Source organism: Hylobates moloch, unplaced genomic scaffold (assembly GCF_009828535.3).
Source record: "Hylobates moloch isolate HMO894 unplaced genomic scaffold, HMol_V3 SCAFFOLD_12, whole genome shotgun sequence".
NCBI classification, from domain to species: Eukaryota; Metazoa; Chordata; class Mammalia; order Primates; family Hylobatidae; genus Hylobates; species Hylobates moloch.
In genome coordinates, this window is record NW_026652287.1 from 89,397,231 (window position 1) to 89,417,209 (window position 19,979).

Sequence of the window (19,979 nt, forward strand, 5' to 3'; positions counted from 1 at the left end):
TTCTAGATCCTAGAACAGTAGAGCCACTGGCAGTTTGCATCCCAAGCCTAGAAAAGCCTCAATCACTCAACTACAACCTAAGAGTAGCCACAGGGGCTGCACCTACCTTATAAAGCCACAGAGGCGGAGCTGCCCAAGGCCTTGGGTCTTCACCCTTTCTATCAGTGTGCCCTAGATGCAGAATATGCAGTCGAAGATTGTTTTGGAACTTTAATGACTGTCCTGCTGGGTTTCAGACTTGTCTACTACTCCTTTCTTTTGGCTGATTTTTCCCTTTTGAAATGGGAAGGTATACCCAATGCCTGTACCATGATTGCATCTTGGAGTAAATAGCTTGTTTTTGATCTCGCAGGCTCATAAATGGAAGGAACTCATCCCCAGGTGAGATTTTAGACTTTGAACTTTTGAATTAATACTGGAATTACTTAAAACTTTGGGACACTATTGAGAAAGCATGATTGTATTTTAAAATGCGAGAAAGACATGAGATTTGGGGGGGCCGGGGTGGAATAATATGGTTTGGATGTCTGTTCCCTCCAAATTTCATGTTGAAATGTAATTCCAAATGTTGGAGGTGGGGTCTAGTGGGAGGTGATTAGATCATAGGGGCAGATTTCTCATGGACAGTTTAGCACCATCCCCTTGGTGATAAGTGAGTTCTTGCTCAGTTAGTTCACATGAGATCTGGCTGTTTAAAAGAGTCTGGGACCTCCCCCTTGTTTCTCTTGCTCCCTCTCTCACCATATGATGTGCCTGCTTCCACTTTACTTTCTGCCATGAGTAAAAGCTCCCTGAGGACTCACCAGAAGCCAAGCAGATGCTGATGCCATGCTTCCTGTACAGCCTTGCAGAACCATGAGGCCAATTAAACCTCTTTTCTTTATAAATTACCCTGCCTCAGGTATTTCTTTACAGCAGTACGCAAATGGACTAACACAGTCTGTATCATAGTGGACCTATAGCGGCAGCCAAACTGACTTTTCTAAGTGTGGGACACAGGAAAATGTGCAGACCAAGAAAGTACATAAAAATTTATGTTTATGTTTATTCTTCTTGGGAAACAATCTAATATTCTCATAACTTTCTCAATTTCAAAAGAGGAGGCGATCCCTTCCCTAACTGCAAATTTAAGAGACACTGTTCTAAAGTCAAACTTACACATTCTTTCCCAAATGCCTACTATGTCACTGTGCACTAGGCATACAAAGGGAAATGACTCAGGATGCCTTTCCCTACCACTTGCCCTCAAAGAGCTCAGTTTGGTGGGGGAGACTGACAAGCAACCAGTTAAACACTCTGGGTTGTGTGTGTTTTGGGCTTTCAAACCTAAAGCGCAGGAGAAAATCCTGGACCGAATTTCAGCAACCACCACTTAAAAGCTTAGTGTCTCATTTGCTTTCTTGCCCTTTACAAGTCCATGAAGCCATGCCTCTTACGGAATACCACTTGGCACCTGCCTTTAACTTTTATGAATTCATTTATAAAAATGAATTCCTTTTTTAATGTAGAACTCTGAATAACAAACATGATCCTAGGGCTGGAGGCCTGTATACCAGAAACTCTATTATCAAAAAGTCTAGCATTCAATATAAAATATAACATAGATAACATAGGACCACAATGAGATGAAAGATACACCAAAAGCTAGTGTAAAAATATAAGGATCAAGGAATGTGATTCAGAATATGAACAAGAAAGTCAATGCAGGAAAACAACAAAGATACAGAAGAAAAAAAAACTGTGAAGGTAATTTTATGCAGTTAGGATGTTATAAGCAGGTTATTTTGGTATAAAAGTGCATTCTTGGATTCTGAAGACTGTAAGACAGATGCTTTCTCTAACAGAGCCAAAAATATGAAGTTATAAGCCTCAATTCCAGTTCACCTTGAAATTTACAGTTCCAATTTCTTTAGGAGTTAGGATGGTTAATCAGAACCACTGGGAAGTTTTTAATATGAAAATTACATCTGGTCAAAACACTTCCTATTGACCAGTATGCATATGATATTCTTCAAAACATATTGTTAGAAAACAAGTGATAAATGGGCAAGACAAACAGGAATCACATAAATACAATTTCTTGAATAGGGAACTCTTTTTGTTCTTGAGACAGGGTCTCACTCTTTTGTGGGATCACACACGGATCACTGCAGCCTTGACTCAGGCGATCCTCCCACACTCAAGCTATCCTCCCTCCTCAGCCTCCTGAGTAGCTGGGACCACACATGTGCCACCACTCCTGGCTCATTTTTTTTTTAATGTTGCCCAGGCTGGTCTCAAATTCCTGGGTTCAAACGATCCTCCCACCTCAGCTTCCCAAAATGCTAGGATTACAGGTGTGAGCCACCATACCTGGCCAGGGTATGTTTTATAAATAAAGAACAAATTGATAAGCAGAACCTTAAACCTAAATTTTTTTCACTATGTAATTCCAAAAATGTTTTTCCCTATCAAAAATTACTATTGAGAAGAGGGAACACAGTTACCTCTTTCTTCATATTGCAACTTTTTTACAAGCTATGTGAACTGAGCTTTTGTAACAGGTAACATACAATGCAGTGGTTAAAGCAGGGTCTCTGAAGCCAGAATAAGACTGGAGCCAGAGTGAGACTCTGGGTAAACTGCTTAACTTTTTTGTCCTGAGGGTTCTTTGGCTGTAAAATAGGATAAACTTGTTAAAATATTCTTTTAATATTTTCAAGTGCTAATAGCCAATATGGCACAAAAAGTGTTATCCATCATAAGGATAGCCTATCATTTTTGTGGTTATTACTTAAGAAATGTCTTGGGTTGTTCCTCCATACTTGACAGAAATCCAATATTGACACCCCCAATATTTCTGATTTCCCTTCTCCATTCATTTTTTTTAAACATGTATCGCCAACACACTACACATTTCATTTAGTTGTCTTAAGAACTGTCTCCCCATGTGAACATGTGAAAATTAGGCAGAGATATTTGTTTTATTCATGGATGTATACCCAGGGCCTGGAAAAATGCCTACTGCATGGCAGATGCTAATAAATACTACAAAATTTCAGCAATTCTAAGATGCACATATTGTTACATAAAGTCTCTAAAATTGTGATGATTTAATTACACACCTACAACTGCCTTCCAGTAACTGCCAGGCCCCACCACCTTTGTTAGGGGAAGTATATAAAACACAGGACAATCAATATCCCAAGTCTGAAGAAAGTGTATGTCAATGAATTAATCAATAAATGAATGAACTAAAGGGACAGGTAAGACAACTTCAGTTTTACCTAATTGAAATTCATGTACTTTGAAGAATCATTTTAATTCTCACTTTCCCTGACTATAAACAGGGTATTCTAACAAAAGACTACTTGCTGTCTAGTTCATTTCCTTGGACATACAAACTCCTAATTGCTTACTGCTGGTCATGTTTCAGTTATTACCACTTGTATACTTGATCAGTGACAAAACGCTTCTGAGTGAATTATTTCCACTAAGTTAAACTAAAACTATGAATATTCCTTTGGAAATAACATTCTTGTGAAGGTTGCTGCTGTTTTTTTTTTATTTTTGAGACAGGGTCTCCTTCTGTTACCCAGGCTGGGGTGCAGTGGTGCAATCATAGCTCACCACAGCCTCAAACTCCTGGGCTCAAGTGATCCACCTGCCTCAGCCTCCTGAATAGCAGAGATGCATGTGCCACCACAGTGGTTAATCTTTTTATTTGCAGAAATGGGGTTTTGCTATATTGCCTAGGCTTGTCCTGAACTCCTAGGTTCAAGAAAACCTCCCGCCTTGGCCTTTCAAAGTGTTGGGGTTACAGGTGTGAGCTGCCGCACTGCTGTTTTCATTTGTATTTTCAACTGCAAATATAAGTATAATGCTTAAAATGGCTGGCTTCACATTCTTTTTAAAATATTTCAAAAAAACAAATTGTGTATATATAAACAGTGAGGACAACAGTTTATACAAATTTTAGCAAATATTAAATTCACAATACTAGGAAGAATATGAGCAAAAACTTTCTACGAATTAAAGAGGGGATAATGCATGAATTTATCTAATAGTCCAAAGCAGCAACAATTCACATAGAATTTTGAGTGGTAAGTGGATATTTCTAGAGATTATCCATAGCTTCCAACATACTGTCAAAAGGGTACATAACTATCCCCTTCTCAAATTTTACAAACCACTGTACTAGAGGCAAAATTTTCAGTTAACTTAACTTCACTAATTAAACCAATTTAAAAGGCACTGCTCCAAATAATACCGTGAAAGAAACTGTAGTGCAAACTAATGAGAAATCATGTCTATAAAAATGAGAAGCCATTCTCATTCTCAAAGGGTAGGGTATTCAGTTACCAGAAGACAAGAACTTTGATTAATAGAGAAATGCAAGGACCCGGTTAGGGGAAGTACAGTTGAGTGAAGATTTGAAACTAAAGTTCAATATTGCTTTTATGAACAAACTATGTTGTTATATTGAGGGCTCCTTAATGTTAGTGTCCCCTATCAACTTGATGATGATAAAAAAATGAGATTTTTAATGGTTAAGCTGAATTAATAGATCTACCAGCTGAGAATAGCATACTAATGTACAAATCTCTAAGACGCTATATAATATCTCAGAGTCGGTTTGCATAATGAACAATCTTCAAATTTTGTCAAATTACTGTCTATTAAAGTCCATGGGAACTGTTTCTGATACTCTTAGTTATACCTTAAGTATGCAATCAATTTTGTCAAATTATTGTCTATTCAAGTCCATGGGAACTGTTCCTGATACACTTAGTTATACCTTAGATATGCAATATCATTTTAATGTATTAATAGTTGGGATCAATCTTGTAGTAATCAAACCCGACTACATTAAAATGGTATAGCATATCTAAGGTATAACTAAGAAGCTGGTGTTTCTAGTGGTTCCAATTTGAAAAGATCCAGAAAACCTTGAAAAGTTAACAGGTCTTGCAGGAAAAGAACATATTCCAAATAGTCTAAAGAAGCCCTGTTGGGACACGTGTGAATACTGACTGTGGCTTCCTCAAGATCATGCTACTTCAGAGAAATCAAAGTAACTACCTATCATTAAAATAATTAACAATTCACAATGAATTACATAGGTTACACAGGTTTCAAAGAATTTTTAAATATAATTTAAAGTTATTTAATTTTGGAAAAGACTTTCTGCTATTACATTACATATTATCTAAGCAATAGCATGGCATAAAATGTTTCAGGAAAAATATTAAGAAAAATACTTTTGCTTAATTTCTCTAGAATTGGCTTTGGAATATATACTAATATACTTTAAAATTTTACATTAATAATTTCTCATCCTTAATAAAATAAATTGTAATCCCCATTCATCCTCATATTTATCCCTTCCCAACCCTGCCTTTACAATTTGGAATTGCTTTCCTGAAACGTCCTAACCTTTATTTTATGTTCAATCTGATTAATTTATAAAAGGCAATCTTCTGAAATTATTTCAAAGGCCATAATGCCAGAAAGTTATAATGAATTTTCCTTTTTGATTCTCAAAAAGAAAACCTGCCACAAATACAAATTTCTGAAACCAAAGGCTTCTGTGAACACAGGGATATTCAACATAATTCAAAGACTAAAAACTAGTTTCATTAAAGGAAATGTCTGTTAGGTGAAAAACTAACTTCCATCTTATCTATTTCATTTGCTTTAGGAACTCCTGAGCTAATTATTAAAGGTTAGGCTAAGCCTCATAAGCTAAAACCAACTCAGTCAACTACAGAGAGTGACAATTATTTTAAGCCACCCAGCAAAATGAAGGATAGTGATCCGAGAGTTTATTTCCACCAAATCCCTGGGAGGCATCCAAGCCTGGTTCCTTCCTCTATAGCTCAAGGGAAGACAATCTTTTTATCATGAACAGGCAGCAGTAGTATGTATAATGGAAGAAAATATTTCATCCCACCAATCTAAAACATATAAATTAATTTGCAACATTTATGTGTTAATATAAAAATACCTTAACTGTACTAATCTGATAACTAACCCATTTTTAATGTCACTATAATTATGTCATAATCTTACAATCGCCAAGATAATATAAGCATGCTTATTTATAAGCCAAATATATAGAACTCTTTGCACAAAGAACCAAAAACAAGCATAATAAAACTCACCTTCATTGGGAGATGTTTTCAATTTGGTGCAAATTCCATAGACGTCTCCATAGCTTTCCTGTATTTTTCGTAATGCGTCTGTGGACCTGAGCTCCATGAGAGCCCGCAGCTCTGCGAGCGTAATTCCAAAGTCTCCATCATGATTAGCTTCCTTCAAAGAGTTTTTCACACCACTGTATGCAACTGAGTTGTTTGCCATGTCGCCCATTACAAGTATAATATATCAGAAGGAAAATGTTTCCCAAAAGAATTTAATTTTCACTTGATGTATTTCCAAGATGAAAATCTTTTAAATATGAAAATCTTTCTTAAACCAAACACTCATTGTATGACTTTGTAAAGCAGCATCAGCAGCAACATTTCCCAGAGAAGTATCTTGACCTTTGGCCCATGACTAGTTTCTCCATATCAATCATGAGATATACACACCTGTAAGAAGAAAATATTTAAAAGTTAATAAAATCTATCTTATAGTATTATGCACATAAGCATATTTTCTAAATGTCATCAGGTAGCTAAAGTACATTGTTTAATAATATAAATATTTTTGAACTCCAGTCTTGTGCTTTTAAAGTGTTTTGCATGATAAAAGATCAAAGTACAACTTTTAAATTAAATTGTATATCAAAAGACATTAGATTACATTATTAAATAAAACTGCACTTCACATGACTGAATTTTATGATCCACTCAGCATTACTGTTATTGTTCCAAGCACTATGCTAGTTGTTTTAAATTCATTCTCTCACTTAATCATTACAATTTAATCCCATGAGGTGCTACTCCTTCTTCTTCTACTGATAAGAGCAGACTTCAAGAAAGTGAGTTTTCTGCCCAGCTAACAAATGGTTGAAACGTCTGAGGTGGACTGTCTCCAAGCCCAAGTTCTTTTAACATTATACTTAGATCTCTCTCTCCAAGTCTTTCATATGGAATAGCCCCTGAAAGGACAAAAAGCATAACGGATCCTTTAATATTATTTCCTGTGATTCTCATTGGCCACTCTGTGACTCTACCATCTTCCGGCTGTCAAAAACTATACTCTATATGATTTGTCACATGTTACCACCTCAGGTCTTCCTTTGACCCCCTATCTAAAGAAATTCTCCACTCTTTTGTTTTCCTTGCCCAGTCTTCTTATTACCTGAATTTATCTTGTTCATTTGTTTATATGTTATTTTTTTCCCTCCATCTACAGTATTAGTTCTGAGGGCAGAGTTTGCCCATTACTACATCTTGAGAACCTAGAACTGTACCAGACACATGGTAGGCACTCAGTAAAAGCTTGAGGAATGAATACATGCATTACATTTATTTCTTCATCATACTTTCAAGTCCTCCTATTATACTAATCTGCCTAAAGATAAGCTCTCTTCTCCATACAATCACCTCAAAGTTAACATGCCCAACAATGGACTCATCTCATTCACTCATTGAACAGCTCTGCCACCACCATTATTCTTATCACCTCGGCTAGGAATCTTAAATCATCTTTGATTCCATCCTTTCCGGCTTCAGTCAGTTACTAAGTTAATTCTACCTTTGAAAAGTCTCTTCTGTATATAGCCCCTTTTCTTCCTGATCTTCAAGTTCCTCTATGCAAATTATAATCACTAACCCCTTGGTTCTTCCTCATTCTAATGTCTCACACATACAATGCCCTAAGCATTTTGCTGCTAAATTTAGTTTTTGAAATAGGCATTGTGCCACTAAATCGAAACCTACAAGACGAAAATGCAGTTCCACTGCTCATGACTGTCTGGCTCCATTTTACAGATTCAATGTTTTCCCACCTCAAGCAATCTACCTGCACTCCAAAATATTTTTAAAATGTTTGATGATTAGAACTAGAAAAGATTAGAATGGCAAATGCAATAAATCTTCAGCTATGAAATTGCTATGAAGATGTCTGTAAGTCATGGTGTATGGTCCTCATACCTCAGCATACATCAGAATCACCAGGAGAATTGATTAGATTGCTGGGCCCCACACCTCAAGCATCTTTAGATTCAGGGAGATTAAGGTGGGGCTCAATAATCTGCATTTCTAATAATTTTTGGGGTGATGCTGATGCTATCAGTCTAGTGAGCACACTTGTGAGAACAACTGAACTGGAGAATGGGCTAAAAAGAATTCATATGAGTGAGTTGAGGATGGCTGGGTGAGAAAAGTTTGCTTGCCTTAGGTTTAACTTGCAAAGATGTGATAGTTATAGATTCTGCAAGACATTTTCTTGCATTGCCTCCTTCCTCCCACTTCACAAATCCTTATGCTTGTCTAATTATTACCAATTTTACTCATCTCCTAGGCAAAGTGGGTTCCCTCCTACGCACACATCAATTATTATAACAATCCAACTTGAAAAACTGGAGAGGGTGGTTATTTGATAATCTCCTTAGGTTTCTATATCCAGAATTTGTTGGCCTGAACATCACACTAACCTTAAAACAGATTATTATTTAACAAATAAAATAATTAAGAAGTCTGTGTGTTGAGGGCATGTTTGTTCATCTGTCCTCTGGTTTCCACAAAGAGGAATTTTCCTCAACAACTCCTGGCCTGCTACTCCATCAATCACCATGGACGTGAAATGACCTGCCTGATAGGAGATTTTCCTAGAGAAAATGATCTTTATTATGTAGCTTCTTCACCTCTGCCTTCTTTGGGGAGCCAGATAACCGTAGGACTCACGTATTCTGGTTTGAATTTTTAGGGGCAGACCCCAAGGTTTAAAAGCCTACTGGAGTGGAGGTAAATAATTGCTTAGTTCTGGGTTCAATACTAGAGCCTTGTTGTTGTCACACAAAAACCAAGTCATCCATTCCAGCTTTTATCAGTAATAAAACTGGTTTTTTTTATTCCTATGTGCCAATCTATCTTTTCTCTTCACAGAATTCAAACAGGAGAAAAGAATATTATTCATTGAATGCCTTTAAATTCCTCAACAATAAGGATAAATAATACAGCTAAGACTGGAACTATTATCCACTATACAGCCTCCACGTTAGATCTTCACATTTAATAGGTCAAAATGGAAGTTTTTGTAGGTCACAAAATCGTGAAATAATACCAAATGTACCAATTTATACAATAAATCAGAACTGAAGGAGCACTGCTGTATTTGCTATTTGCCATCTCAGCATCCCTTTCCCTATCTTTCAGCAATAGCCTCACTTTTCATTTAGGAATCTGTGCTTCCCCAATGCTCAACAGAGTCTGAGCAGAGTTCTATCCCCATTCCCAGATATCCCCAGCAGCCATTCTGATCATCCGTTCTGGAATGTGCATGTGACCCAACAAGAGCCAATGGGTGGTAACAAGACTTCTGCTGTGACTCTGGGGCAAACGCTTGTTTATACTAATTGAACTTAAATCTGAGAGACACATGAAGAGCTACTGTGGTCATCTGGTACCACAAGGGAAAGCCTCTGAAAATGGATCCAATAGAGAGCATGTGGGGGGGGGGGGGGGGGGGGGGGGGGGGGGAGAGGAAGAGAGGGAGAGAGAGAGAGAGAGAGTGAGCTAGCATGTGCCTGTCAATCTTGGACATCAATTGAGCCCCTGGGTCAATCAGTGACTAAAGTTTGTCCTATCACTGATCTTTTCCGTAATCTGTCAATAAATGCCCTTCAGGGGTTGAGTTTTCTATTACTTTGCAAGCCACAGAGCTTTGATAAGCACATGACTATTAATCATGCTCAATTCCCTCATTGTTTAAAGAAAAGGAAATCCAGACAAAAGCACCAAAGGCAAATGAGCCACTTTCCCAAAGTGGACCTATTTGAATTACCAATCACCTACAAATTATACAGCAGGTTGTTGTCTATTTCTAGATCATCTATAGCTCCTTTTACTATTTTCTTCTTTACCTACTCTTCCATTCATCTAACTGGCTGGTTGACAAAAATACTAAGGACAACAAAAAAGTTTTGCTTTTCACTTGTTAGCTACAACATGACAATCAAGTTGAGACACAGGCTATTTGGGATTGATATACAACAGAAAGCAGAACATCTATTTTGCTTCTCTTTGTTCTCTAATAGAATTTTACCTTCTATTTGAAAAGTCTAAGAAAAAATGTTGTTAAGTGCAAGCTGAGGCCCAAGAAGAGGGAGATTTTAAAGAAAGCACATGTAGGCCTCCTGGCTTACAAAATTTATCCCAGAATAAATGTTGTCTCTGAACAAACCACTGTTGGTAGTCTTTGAGGTGTTACAAAACACACACACACACACACCCATACACACACACACACGTAGCTGAAGACTGGATTGGGCAAAAATGGTTACAATATTCAAAATGAACAATAAGGTAGATTTTTACTGACATATAATCTTTACTGTGAATGGGTAGGGCCTTAGAAAAAGACAAAAGGATGATTATACCCAGGTAGTTAGTAGAGCTCATAAAGAGGTTGGTTAATAATACAATTTCAATTTCTTCTTTCATAAGGTTACTTTATAGATCAAGGAAAAGTTGTGTGAAAGTTATCCAGACTTGGTCGGCGCGGTGGCTCATGCCTGTAATCCCAGCACTTTGGGAGGCCGAGGCAGGTGGATCACGAGGTCAGGAGATCAAGACCATCCCGGCTAACACGGTGAAACCCCGTCTCTACTAAAAAATACAAAAAATTAGCCGAGTCTGGTGGCGGGCGCCTGTAGTCCCAGCTACTCGGGAGGCTGAGGCAGGAGAATGGTGTGAACCCAGGAGGCAGAGCTTGCAGTGAGCTGAGATTGCGCCACTGCACTCCAGCCTGGGGACAAAGTGAGACTCAAAAAAAAAAAAAAAAAAAGAAAGTTATCCAGACTCAACAATAAAAAATCAATTATTAGAAACACTAAATAAATATAAGAAAATAGCAAAGTAAATTAACAGATAAGACATGGAGTGCTAAAAATGATTATTAATATTGTACATCAGCATGAGATTTTTGCAGGCAAGACAGAAATATATGCTAATACAATTAAATATATTAGATACAAGAGGACCAATCTAGAAAGAGGTGTTTTCTTAACGCATTGTTGGGTTCCTAATTCCTGAATGATTCGAAATTTTTGTTAGAAATTTGAAGACCTAGAAGTTGTATTTATCCAATCTATAAGCAACTCAAAGCTAGGTAAAAATTGGCAATATGTTACACGACAGAATTGGGATCTGGACAAATGGGAATGAGAGGTTAAATTTAATTGGTATAAAAGTATGGCCTCTTACATTTAATTCCCAAAACATAACCGTACAAATATGGCATACAAGAAATGCAATAGCATATATGCAAAGACAAAAGTTCAGTTTATTCAAAGCTAAAAAATGCATTAATTTGGTGTTAATTAGCATGACTGATGTTAAGTGCCTTCCCTCACTCCCAAAGCATGTGTGTTCTCAGGCAGTAGGGACACGAACCTAGTATCTAACAAAGGGAGGTAACAGACCTATTTTACTTTGCCTTGGACATACACACCTATTATGTAATGTAAAATAAAGATACAAAAACAGTACACATCTTATTAAATGTGCAAATACATGTAAAACACTTTGAACTTACCTTGACACACAGTAAATGACAAATACATTTTAGCTATTTTTATTGTTCTTTAAGAATATTTGCAGATACATTCTGCAGAGAACAGCCTTCTCCCACCCCAGATGAGGAAGACCTCAAACAATTTCAGATGTGGAAGGTTTAATAAGATTTTTAAAACTAGAGGAAAAGAGAATCAGTATATGATGATATACTGAAATAATTTAAATGTTAAGTCAAATTTTGATTTATTAGTTTTACTACATGTCTCAGCAAAATTTTTAAATCCAAAACTAGTATTTACAAAGGGTCTTAATCCATGACTGGTTCTATATGAACACAAATTATTGATTTAGGGTTTTAAAAAAAATCTTCTAAAGATAAAGACACTTTATTTTCATTCATTTGATGAGAATACGAAGTTTTAAGTTTCAAATTTTTAGTTCTTTGGTGTTTAGAAGTCAATGTGTACCACCTCATAAATTAATATCAACTTTGACATAACTGTACACAATTAGAGCTTATTCCCTGGACCAAAATATACTAATATGATACCTTAATCAGAGTAATTACTGATTTTTTGGAGTGATTAAGCAAGTATTACTTTTTATAAAAGTTACTAAATCAAAATCAAAATAAAACACTATTTTAAAAAAGACTTGTCTGTTAAATCATGGTTACAAAGCAAAGAATTCTAGAATTTAACAGCTAAAGGGATGTTGGAGATCAAATCCAATAGTTCATTTTATGGCCATTAAAACCAAACACTCATAATCGTCTACTTCCAAAATGGATAAAGATACTTATAAAATAAAGCAAGCATTAGATACTCACAAAATCATTAAAAATGAGAGTAAATAGCTGAAATTTAAATCGCAGGATAAACAATACGCAAGTTTTAAGGAGGCTACTACTATCAGGGAAATAACTGGCACTGTACTTTAAAACTGGTACTGACACCCTGACCATTAGATGCACCATTTGACTGACAAAGAACTAAAAAATAATTTTTGACTGCAGGCTTTCAAAAAAGAACTCAAGAGATCTCCATTTTCACTGTGTGTTTTTTTCTGTGTGTTTTTTTCTTTAACATAAAATCAATTCCACTTCCTTTGCACACAGACATAGTTACAGCAAGAGCGATAGCTAGCCTACACAGCTGTTTCTCACTGTGGTTGCTATTGGCATTTTGACAGTGACAGCTACCTCACGAGTTTAAAAATCCAGCCCTACCCCACCCAGTCCTCCTAGATATCAGCAGTGATTCTCAATCAGTGTGGACAATCTGAAACTTAGCACTGCAAATGTCCTATAGGTTTGGATAGTATACTACATAACTGAGCTTAAATTTATGGTCCATTACACCGAAAAGTTATTTAAAGGCAAAAAACCATGCTTTATCCATCTTTGATCTCCATATCTTATTGAGAGACTATGATCTTTCTCTTTTTTTAACACGAGACTGGAGTTTTATTATTACTCAGTCTTCCAAAAAGACTATGATCTTTTAACCTTCTTATATAATCACTTTCTGCAGAAAGACAATAACCTTTTACCCGATTCACATCCTAAAAATTTGAAGTCTTTCAACCATGATAATTTACTGTAAACTTAAATATAAGTGCTTGCATGTAATAACTCACTCTCATGGTGAAAAGAGCAGATGGTCTATTATTATACATATCAAAGAGACACTACGAGATTAACAATGGTAAGGAGTTTATTCTACAAAGTTTTGATACATTCAAATTATTTCATTAAAATGCTTTAAAGAAATCAAGGAATGACTCAAATTTAAATTTGCTCTTAAGTCACATTTTTCACTTTTTAAGGGGCTTAAAGAAAACATACACACTCACATAAAAGATCATTAAACCTATACTGCTTGTTTAGAAAAGTAATTTATAATAGGTGAGTAAAGAATAACATATAAACAAAAGTAAATTCACCAAACAGGATTTTAGTTTTATAGAGCTGATAAAGCAGAAAATAAGCATTATCTAAAATGCCCGATTTATTAGTCTCAAAGGATTCCTAAATACCATCACTGTGTCTGTGTTGACTAAAATTAGTCCTACTCCCCTAAGTAACTTACTTATCTAGTAGACTCTTCCAGAGGCAGAGACTAAGTACAGTACTTAAAAGGGCAAGTTACAGCTGCTGTGTTATAAACTTGGCATAAACACTTTAGCGAATCTCTCAGGGTGGGAAACAACTAGATCAGAATAAGGAAGGCATTAATTTGTTCTTCTATTATAGCCTTTATCACACAGCTGCAATGATTTGTTTACCTCTCTGTCTTTCCCAATGAACTGTAACTCAAGGGAGAATCTGTGCCATTCATTTTTAACCCCAGCACTGTCTGGAACATAGTAGGTACTCTTGAACCATAAGCTAAAATAAATTTGAAAAACAGATTTTACAATGGAAGCAACCACAATTTAAATAGCAGAGCTAAACAAAACTTCCTAACACTTTGTTTAAAAGAATATGTTAGGTGTTAGATGAGTTAAGAGAAAGTCACAGCATTCAAGGAGTTTTCAAACCATGTTGGTATGCCAGATATATTACAGCTTTCCTTTAAATCCTTTTAGACAACAGAATAAGTTAAAGGATATTTCAGATTTTAAAATGAATTACACGCCTGCTACATGGCAATGTTTTTTAACCAGGGTTTAGATTCTTGAGGGTATGCAAAGAAATAATACTGAATTATAATATTTCATACAGCCTGAAAGAAACAATACATTTATTTGAAAAATAATTTGTTAGGGTTAACCCATGCTAAATAAAAATCTGCCAAATCAACATGGTAATAAAGTTGGCAAGTAGGTCTAAATAATAATGAAAACAATCTTACCCAGTAAATACCATTTGGTGAAAAAAACACTTAACTCCACATCTAACTATCATCTGTTCCAAAATTGGCTGTTTCTACACTATCTCCCACTCATAAATCAACCTATTACAATCTAGCTTCCTCTTTTATGCTGCGTTGAAACTCCTCTTCCAGGTGACCACTGACCTCTCGTGTTCTTAAATCTAATGGACATATTTAGCCCTAATCTAACCTACTAGCAACCTTTGCTACTGTTAACCACTCCCTGACTATTGAAATGTTCTGCTGCCTTCATTTATCTGATGTTTGACTCTTATTCCCACTACACTGTCATCTCTAGCTGCTTGTTTTCACTTTCCACTGTTTGTCCCTTTTTTCGAAGAAGTCAAAGCAGTCAGTAGGGAGGGGTTGGATGGCACAGCAGCCTTTATAATTGCTTTCATCTGTTTTTAGTCAGAGGAAACGAGATTCGTTTATTGATAATAATAAAAATTTATTTGCATGTGCATTTACAGGGCCTATTTGTTTCTCTCATATTTCAGAATTCCACAATTCAATTAAAATGATGAAACCACACTGTAACAGTCTGGCTCACTTCAGTGAAAGTGTAAAAAAAAAACACCCAGGTTTTCTTATCCTAAAGGCCCAAGCACAGCTCCTGTTTCCCACAGCCTTTAGTCTATAAAGAAATATGCCAGCCCAAAGCAGAAGAGGTGACTCGCCTCCCTCCCTGGGGCTGTTAGATAACTATTTTGGCTTTTGATAGCTGTCATTTTCAGTACAGATTATTCATTCATGCCAACAAAGTACTTAATTAAGCAGAGTATATGATAAAATTTTAATGTGAATGATCTCAAACACAGGTATCTTGAACTATAGAAATTTTTGGTCTATGGTCAAGTCAGTTGGTATCATCTTATCTCAAACATTTATGATACCTGTCTCTTGGGAGGTTGGTCTAATTTTGCAAGGTTATACTTATGAAACAAAAAACAATCCCTCTGAATTTACCAAAACCAGAACAAACTTAAAAGTTAACACACTAGAGATTAGTGGTTCTTAAACTTCAGCATGCATCAGAATCACCTCAATCACCTGTGAAAACACAGATTGCTGAGCCTCACTCAGTTGATCGAACACTTCATGAGACTGTCTAACAACTTCTCAGGTATCAGTGATGCTAATGCTGCTGGTCTGGAGAGCTACTATTGACAGAAAGTGTAGCCTCAACCTTGACTAGGGAACAAACTGCTGGATTGTCACCTTGATCCAAAAGTTTCCTCAAACAAATATAGGCAAATTACTCATGGTTCTTTATTATGCTATTCTTTTAAAGTTTTTTTTTTTTTTTTTTTTTTTTACACAGTCTCGCTCTGTCGCCAGGCTGGAGTGCAGTGCACTCGGCTTACTGCAACCTCCACCTCCTGGGTTCAAGCGATTCTCGTGCCTCAGGTGGGATTACAGGCATGCACCACCATATCCAGCTAATTTTTGTATTTTTAGTAGAGATAGGGTTTCCCCATGTTAGGATAGTCTCGATCTCCTGACTTCGTGATCCGCCCGTCTCGGCCTCCCAAAGTGCTGGGAGTACAGGCATGAGCCACCACACCCGGCCTATTATGCTATTCTTGATGTGCACGGATAACTAAAAGCAGACTACATTCTAAAAATATTACTTGAGTTGATTTTTTTGGGTGTTTTGATTTTTAGTACCAAGTATACTAATATTTTTCCATTTAAGCCTTATAATACACAAATATACATAAACACTGCAAATAATTTCTTTTATTCAAAAAATGTGGAGACTCATATTGATACATTCTGAACATATGTTAAATTACTTTGAACACCTAAAAAATATTAACTTTTTAAAAGTTTAACAGAGAACGTTAGGTACCTACTTTCTCTTGTTCTACCACAAAATAAACTACTTTGTTTTCTCCTATTGTTCTATTTAGGCATTTTAGAAACCTTTCATCTTTACAGTAAGTTTCCTAGTAAAATAAGCTTTTGAAAAGCTCAAAAAATAGTTAATTTTATATAATCCTGTGCAGTTTACCAAATATAAGAACATACTATATCTCCAGTTAAATATGAGAACCAAATGTTCTATCATTTTCCAGTCTCGCTGGTGTTGAAATTTTCAGCTATAGTCAAAGAAAAGATTTCTAAATTAAAACTGTGTTTTTCCTTCTGTTCAGGAGCTAGGAGGCAACATGAACACTTGAATGTCACACCAGCTGCTCTGTCGGCCTACTCAGTTCTTAAGAGCTTCTATCCTGTCAATTCACAAGAACCTACACTTACATGCTTAAGGAAACAGGATGCTCATTATGTCACTGAAAGAGCTCACAAAAATAAAGTTGGCAATATTGAGGGAGGCATAACTCTTATCTGTAAATTTAACATGAGCTTTCTGTTTTCTTAATTAAAAACTCTAGATTTCAATAAGATTTATTCCAGTTCTTCGCCAACTGAATAGAGAACTAAGGGAAGAAGGCACTTTCCCATTTCTTTATCTCTTTTTATTTATATAGTTTCATAGTTGATGATCTTTTGCAATTTCCAGCTGTGATTATTAAAGAACAGTTCAGTAAATCAATACTCACTTTTGCAAAACATTTAAATAATCTGGTTGGAAAATAAGGTAAATTCTATTTTAAGAGGATATCAGACAAGAATTTATTTATGGTTAACTCACCAAAGTGTAAAGAATAGGGCAACAGGGATGTGCTGAACTGTAGCCCGCTCATCACAACATGTTGATGATCCTTCAAACTCTCTGGTTTCACACACTCCTGACCTTCATTCTAAGACTTTGATCTGTATTCTCTACCTGCTATTCAAGAGGAGGGCCACAAGATAAACTTACCATCCCTCGGAATTGTTCTATTTTCAAAATTTCCTCTCCAGTGAACAACTTATCTCATTTTCTCTTCACTTCTACTGAATCTTGTGTATACATTCTGACCTTCAAGCTCAAAGGTAGTCAAGATCCTTTCTGATCAACACTTGCCTCCCTAAAAATGCTTACTTCTCAATGGTCAGCGACTCCAGTTTTGCTCTTATGTCTCACTTGCTCTTTATCCTCCTACCACCCATCTGGTTAATTAGCTACCCCTGAATAGACATACCATCTGGCTGAGCAATGTTGGTAAAAGTTTAAAAACTGAGTTCTTAGTTCCATCAGAATTTTTTCTCAGTCATATATGACCCACGGACACATCTCTAACTTCCTGTCATGTTCCTCTTTCAATTCCAAGACTTTCTTAAATTACTCCAGCTCTTTCCAGGGTCAAGTCTGCTCCAAGACCTTGCTTCCTTGATTGCCACTGCAAGCTACCACCACTTCCATCCCCTTTCTCTTGGTTTCCTCAGACTAGCCAGTATTCAGATACATTCTACTACATAAAAGACCATTTTTCTCTACCCACCTCCCCGCCACAAAAAAAACCAAAACCAAAACCAAAAAAACCCAAAAAACATGTCTCTCCTGGATTTTGATAACCCATCAGGCTATTCTTCTTTTTCCCCCTCCTTTTATCCCACTTCTTAAAAAGATCTATTCACAATGCTTCTTCCTAATGGTCCACTCTCACCTTGACCCTGACAAACTGAATCCATTCTTCTGTCCACACACTACTAAGATGGCTCTCTATGAAGAGCCATCTTCTATTAATGCTTCTATTAGCCATCATCTATTAATGATCTCAGGCTTTTTATCAGTCCTCATCCTCCTGTTAATTCTGTGTCATTTGACAGTACTGTTCCCTCTTGTCCATTGTATCACTTACTTATTCTCACAGGTCTCTAACCCATCCTCCTCTGCTCACATTCACCCCCTTTTAAAATCTTTACCACATCTTAAATGAGGGTATTACCCAGGGATCTATCCACAGGCCTCTTGGCAACTCATACCATATTACAGCCTACATCTACCACCTTAATCAAGTGCCAGGCCATGTTCTGTTAACAGACATTTCTATTTGAGTATCTTGCTGCACTTAAAATGCAATCACCAATATTAAACTTATCACTGTCCCCCAACACCTGTTGTTGTTCTCCAAAGTTCTTACCAGTCCCAAAGGTATCTGAGTAAACTCTATGTCGAAGGCTCTGTCTTCAAGGAGTTTACAGTCTAAATGAGGGAGAAAGACAAGCATACTAGAAAGTACAATTAAGTGTTGTACACTGCTAAAAGAAATCACAGATGATACAAACAAATGGAAAAACATTCCATGCTCATGGATTGGAAGAATCAGTATCGTTAAAATGGCCATACTGCTGAAAGCAATCTACAGATTCAGTGCTATTCCTATCAAACTACCAACGCCATTTTTCACAGAACTAGAAAAAATCATTCTAAAATTCATATGGAACCAAAAAAGAACCTGAATAGCCAAAACAAGAAAACAATTAAGTGCTGCAGAGAACATCACAAAAGATACGATGAACACAACGTGTTAGCCAGGTACGTGACTTCAAGAAGAGCTTCACTGTCTAGGATATATCTAAATTGAGGCAGAGTAGTGCATAGCTGGGGAAGGGGCTAAAAACTGCAGTGTGAATGGTAGTTTAATATAGCTGAACACAGGAAAACAAGAAGGCAACACAGAAAGAAGCTGCTACCATGATAAAAACGCATTACCTATTTGTACCTCCGGAGGTTTTCTTAAAACTTCGTCTTCTCAAATACAACTTAAGCTTCCTGAGGGCAGAGCAGTAGCCACAACTCATGTTCTTTTATAGCCCCTACAGAGGCTAACAGATTGCTTCACTGTTTATTAGAATAAAATTTACACTGCAAAAGACTAATGCTATTAAAATCCTCAAGCTCTTCTAACAGAAAACTAAAATAAGATAACCAGCACACACATAAAAAAGAAACGTAACCAAAACTCTGGGTTATTTTTAGACTGAGGGAGAAAAAACAGAGTTTTCAAAAGTCCTGACTTCCTACTTCTTTCTGGTAACTTTTTAATATAAGCAATTGAAATTATTTTAGAAGCCTAAAGAGAGATTTGCACCATCTTTTGAGAAGATGTTTCCATTCTACCAACTGCAAAAGGTAAAATGAATGAACCAGGGAGATAATAAGGAGGGATTACTTTCAAGATGGTGACAGAAGCTGCACAGCATCTAGCCTATAAACATTTCCCCTCTCACGAGGTTTTCAACAGATCATACATGTAGTAGATCAACAGAGGAGGTACTGATACTGACAGCTTCAGTATGGGTGTCATGTCCCAAATCAGCATCCCTTCTCTCATCCATTTGTTCCAATATACCTCTTAGATTTCCCATCTCCTTCTTTCTCTCTTTGGACAAGTTCCAAGTAACAGTCTCCTACTGTCATACTAAAGAGTTTTCCCTAATGAAAGCTAGTCAATTCCCTTTGCCTTTCTATTAACTTCTTCAAGGAACAATTAAAATGCTCCTTCTACTCTGACTCCATGGCATGGAATTAAAATATGTATCT

General features: G+C 36.4%; 1 protein-coding gene across 4 annotated transcripts in view; it reads right to left on the reverse strand.

The window, feature by feature from the left end:
- ATP2B1 (ATPase plasma membrane Ca2+ transporting 1) overlaps positions 1 to 19,979 on the reverse strand; it is a 121,787-nt gene that overhangs the window by 61,509 nt on the left and 40,299 nt on the right. For 2 of the 4 annotated variants that reach the window (XM_032170872.2, XM_058424858.1), the window contains exon 2: positions 6,144 to 6,572. In XM_032170872.2, the coding sequence (XP_032026763.1) occupies positions 6,144 to 6,351 (208 nt within the window). In that variant the 5' untranslated portion in view covers positions 6,352 to 6,572. Of the gene's footprint in view, positions 1 to 6,143; positions 6,573 to 19,979 lie in introns of those variants that run through there. The other 2 variants (XM_032170876.2, XM_058424859.1) reach the window with 1 other exon arrangement.